This window comes from Leucoraja erinacea, chromosome 13, assembly GCF_028641065.1.
Source record: "Leucoraja erinacea ecotype New England chromosome 13, Leri_hhj_1, whole genome shotgun sequence".
NCBI classification, from domain to species: domain Eukaryota; kingdom Metazoa; phylum Chordata; class Chondrichthyes; order Rajiformes; family Rajidae; genus Leucoraja; species Leucoraja erinaceus.
Window position 1 is genome coordinate 54,709,593 of NC_073389.1, and position 5,000 is coordinate 54,714,592.

General features: G+C 67.9%; 1 protein-coding gene across 1 annotated transcript in view; it reads left to right on the forward strand.

Moving 5' to 3' along the window:
* trappc10 (trafficking protein particle complex subunit 10) overlaps window positions 1-5,000 on the forward strand; it is a 43,578-nt gene that overhangs the window by 22,958 nt on the left and 15,620 nt on the right. The window contains exons 8-9 of the mRNA XM_055644227.1: window positions 1-46; window positions 2,032-2,123. The exon at window positions 1-46 is cut by the window's left edge and continues 31 nt beyond it. Coding sequence (XP_055500202.1) covers window positions 1-46; window positions 2,032-2,123 — 138 coding nt within the window. The remainder of the gene's footprint in view (window positions 47-2,031; window positions 2,124-5,000) is intronic.

Genomic DNA, 5,000 nt, shown 5'->3' on the forward strand with positions numbered 1-5,000 from the left:
GAACGAAGCGCTGTCGTCTGTGGAAGCCTTTGAGAAGCATTACTTGGTAAGAATGTACTTGCTCTGTATGTTTGCTGGGGGCTGGCGCCCTCTGGGATCGTCTGGGACCCTGGCCCCACCACAGTGAAGGGGTGGGGAGGGGGGGCTGGAGGAGAGCCTCGATAAGGCGCTGGTCAGGCCGCATTTGTAGTAACTGTGAGCAGATTTTGGGCCCCATATCCGAGGAAGGATGTGCCGACTGGAGAGGGTCCAGAGGAGGTTTACAAGAATGATCCCAGGAATGAGTGGGTTAACCTATGATGAGCGTTTGTCGGCACTGGGCCAGTACTCACTGGAGTTTAGTAGGATGAGGGGGGACCTCATTGAAACTTACAGAATAGTGAAAGGCAGGAACGGGGAACTGATTGGGGATGATCAGCCATGATCACATTGCTGGCTCGAAGGGCCGAATGGCCTACTCCTGCACCTATTGTCTATTGTCTATTGAAAGGCTTCGATAGAGTGGACGTGGAGAGGATGTTTCCACTAGTGGGAGAGCCTAGGACCAGAGGTCACAGTCTCAGAATAAAAGGATGCTCTTTTAGAAAGGAGGTGAGGAGGAACTTATTTAGTCGGAGGCAGAGGATTTCCGCGGATTTTGAAATTCGGTTAAATAAAATTTGGTAAAAAATTAAAAGAAACTGTCTAAATCTCCGCTGTAAATGACTTTCTACTAGACAGTGAGCCGCTGCGTCAATGTTTGAGCACGTGGAAATCGGCAGCGGCGATTTTAGCGTAACACGTGTACGCTGCTGCGGGCCGACCGTCTCTGCACGCGCGTCCCTACGGCCATTTTATTTGTGTCTGTGAGAGCAGCATTATAAAATATATTGGGAAACTTCCCTATTATCTCAAATTCAATCCAGGTATTTCTTCAATGTCCTCGTGACATATCGGCCAGAGTCCATCCGACTTTCCAAGCGCACACCTTCATTACGTAATCGGAGCCGGTTGCTGAAGCTACACTTGAAGGCTGCCTTCTGGTGGAGGGCAGGTGTATTGCATCCTCCTGCGCCGGGCTTAAGGGTGAATGAAGGCAGACATTTCTTATGGACTCGTGCAATGTTTTAGACAATAGACAATAGGTGCAGGAGGAGGCCATTCGGCCCTTCGAGCCAGCACCGCCATTCAATGTGATCATGGCTGATCATCCCCAATCAGTACCCCGTTACTGCCTTCTCCCCATATCCCCTGTCTCCGCTATCTTTAAGAGCCCTATCTAGCTCTCTCTTGAGGCAGAGATCAGCCATTATTCGATGGGCCAAATGGCCTAATTCTACTCCTATAACGTGAACATGTGAGAGCGGTTGGGGGGGGATTTGCTTGCAGACTGGGGTTTAGCTTTAGTTGAGAGATACAGCGCGGAAATAGGCCCTTCGGCCCACTGACTCAATGCTGACCAGCGATCACCCCCTAACGATCTTACTCGCGGCAGCTTTTCAGGCCCATTAACGTAATAACACAGATAAACAAATGATAGTCTAAGCTGCCGTAAATCAGTTAAACACTTCTTCTTGCGTGTGGCGTGCACAGCCTAAAGTTGCCGGACAACTTGTTCTGTTTGACCTTATTTGATGGTGCATGCCGGGTTGATTGCATTCGTCGAAACAGGGCGGACCCACGTGAAGGTTGCAATCTCCCACCTCTGAGTGAAACACAAAGTGCTGGAGGAACAACATCTCAGGAGAAAACAGACGGTGACATTTCAGTAGGAAACCCTTCTTAAAATCCAACTCGGATTTGTGTCTGAAGAAGGGTCCCAACCCAGAGCGTCACCTATCCATGTTCTCCACAGATGCTGCCTGACCCGCTGAGTTACTCCAGCACTCTGTGTTATCTTGTGGTCAGTCACGGGGCAGGGGGGAGAGGTCTGTTACTGTTCGTGCTATGCTGTGGGTCGGGACTGGCGGTGTGAGTCAGGGGCGCAGTTCCTGCCTCCACCACCCACACCTTCTCTTGATCCTCACCGTCCTGTGTCTCCCCCGTTTACAGGAGCTATCGTACATGGCGATGGAGATGTACAAGACCATCGGGCGAGTGCGTTCGGCTCAGCTGTTGGGGAAGGAGCTGGCTGACTTCTACATGTACGTCAGTGTGGACAGTGTGGCCACCGGCCACCGCTCCAGCCCATCGCTCCCTCCACCCACCGCCCCCTCCACCCACCGCCCCCCCCCCCCCGCCCCCCCCCCCCCCCTGCCCCTCCCCCTCCCCCCGCCCCCGACCCCCTCCCCGACCCTGACCCTGCCCCCCCCCCTCCCCCTCACCCTCCCCCTGACCCCCACCCTCCCCCCCCCCCTAACCCCCCCGCCCCCCCCCCCCCCCCGCCCCCTCCCCCCCCCGCCCCCTCCCCCACCGCCCCCCCCCTCCCCCCACCGCACCGCCCCCTCCACCACCGCCCCCTCCACCCCCCGCCCCCTCCCCCACCGCCCCCTCCCCCCACCGCCCCCCCCCTCCCCCACCGCCCCCATCCCCCACCGCCCCATCCCCCACCGCCCCCCGCCCCCACCGCCCCCCGCCCCACCGCCCCCTCTCCCCCCACCGCCCCCTCCCCCACCGCCCCCTCCCCCCCACCGCCCCCTCCCCCCACCGCCCCCTCCCCCCCCCGCCCCCTCCCCCCACCGCCCCCTCCCCCCACCGCCCCCTCCCCCCACCTTGCCCCCCACCGCCCCCTCCCCCCCCCCCCCCCCCCCCCCGCCCCCCTCCCCCCCACCCACCGCCCCCTCCCCCCACCGCCCCCTTCCACACCCCACCCCCTGCCCCCCCCCCCCCCACCCTCCGACCCCCCCCCCCCCCCCCCCCGCCCCCCCCCCACCCCCCCCCGCCCCCCCCCCCCCCCCCCCCCCCCCCCACCCCCCCCCCCCCCCCCCCCCCCCCCCCCCCCCCCCCCCCCCCCCCCCCCCCCCCCCCCCCCCCCCACCCCCCCCCTCCCCCCCCCCCCCCCCCCCACCCCCCCCCCCCCACCCCCCCCCACCCCCCCCCCCCCCCCCCCCCTCCCCCCCCTCCCCCCACCGCCCCCTCCCCCCACCGCCCCCTCCCCCCACCCGCCCCCCCACCGCCCCCTCCCCCCACCGCCCCCTCCCCCCACCCCCCCCCTCCCACCCGCGCCCCCCCCACCCACCGCCCCCTTCCCCCACCGCCCCCCTCCCCCACCCCCCCCCCCCTCCCCCACCGCCCCCCCCCTTCCACCGCCCGCCCCCCCCCCTCCCCCACCTCCCCCCTCCCGTCCCCCACGCCCCCCGGCCCCCCCCCCCACCCGCCCCCCCCCTCCCCCACCGCCCCCCTCCCCCACCGCCCCCTCCCCCCCACCCCCCTCCCCCCCCCCCTCCCCCCCCCCCCCCCCCCCCACCCCCCCCTCCCACCCCCGCCCCCTCCCCCCACCCCCGCCCCCTCCCCCACCGGCCCCCTCCCCCCCGCCGCCCCTTCCCCCCACCGCCCCCTCCCCCCACCGCCCCCCTCCCTCCACCCCCCGCCCCCTCCATTCCAAACACCCCTCCCCCTCCCCCACCCCCCCTCCCCCACCGCCCCCTCCCCCCACCGCCCCCTCCCCCACCCCCCCCTCCACCCACCCCCCCCCCTCCCCCCCCCGCCCCCCTCCCCCCCACCGCCCCCTCCCCCACCGCCCCCCCTCCCCCCCCCCCCTCCCCCACCCCCCCCTCCCCCCCGCCCCCTCCCCCCACCCCCTCCCCCACCCCCCCCTCCCCCACCGAACCCCCTCCCCCACCCCCCCCTCCCCCCACCGCCCCCTCCCCCCACCGCCCCCTCCACCCACCGCCCCCCTCCCCCCACCGCCCCCTCCCCCCCCGCCCCCTCCCCCCCGCCCCCCCCCCCCCCCCCCCTCCCCCCCCCCCCCCCCCCCCCCCCCTCCCCCAAGCCCCCCCCCCGCCGCCCGGTGCGCCCCGTCCCCCCCCCCCCCCCCCCCGCCCCCCCCTCCCCCCCCCCCCCCCCCTCCACCCACCGCCCCCCCTCCCCCCTCCCCCCACCGCCCCCTCCCCCCTCCCCCCTCCCCCCTTCCCCCTCCCCCCACCGCCCCCTCCCCCCATTCCGCCCCCTTCCCCCCTCCCCCCACCGCCCCCCCCCCCCCACCGCCCCCCTCCCGCCACCTGCCCCCCTCTCCCCCCACCGCCCCCCCCCCCCCACCGCCCCCGCCCCCCTCCCCCCCGCTCCCCCCCCGCCCCTTCCCCCCTCCCCACCGCCCCGCCCCCTCCCCCCTCCCCCCAACCACCCCTCGCCCCCTCTCCCCCTCCCCCCACCGCCCCCCTGCCCCCCCCCGCCCCCTCCCCCCCCCCCCGCCCCCTCCTGGCCACCGCCCCCTCCCCCCACTGCCGCCCCCCTCCCCCCCACTGCCCCCTCCCCCCACCGCTCCCTCCGGCCACCGCTCCTGCCACCAGCCCAGCCCCATGCAGTGGGGTCACGGGGTCACACCGGACCCCACTCTGCTCCACCTCGGGCCCTCGACAGTCACAGCAAAACTTCCTCCGCCATAGAAACATAGACAATAGGTGCAGGAGTAGGCCATTCAGCCCTTCCAGCCAGCACCACCATTCACTGTGATCATGGCTGATCGTCCACAATCAGTACCCCGATCCTGCTTTCTCCTCCTATCCCTTGATTCCGTTAGTCCTGAGAGCTAAATCTAACTAGAGTCACACAGCTTGGAAACAGGCCCTTCGGCCCAACTTGCCCATGCTGACCAAATGCCCCTTCTACACTAGTCCCACCTGCCTGGGTTTGGCCCATATCCCTCTAAACCTGTCCTATCCATGTACCTGCTAAATGTTTTTTTACAGTCATAAGGAATAGGAGCAGAATTAGGCCATTCAGCCCATCGAGTCTACTCCGCCATTCAATCACAGCTGATCTATCTCTCCCTCCTTACCCCATTCTCCTGCCTTCTCCCCATAACCCCTGACACCCGCACTAATCAAGAATCGATCTATCTCGGCCTTAAAAACATCCACTGA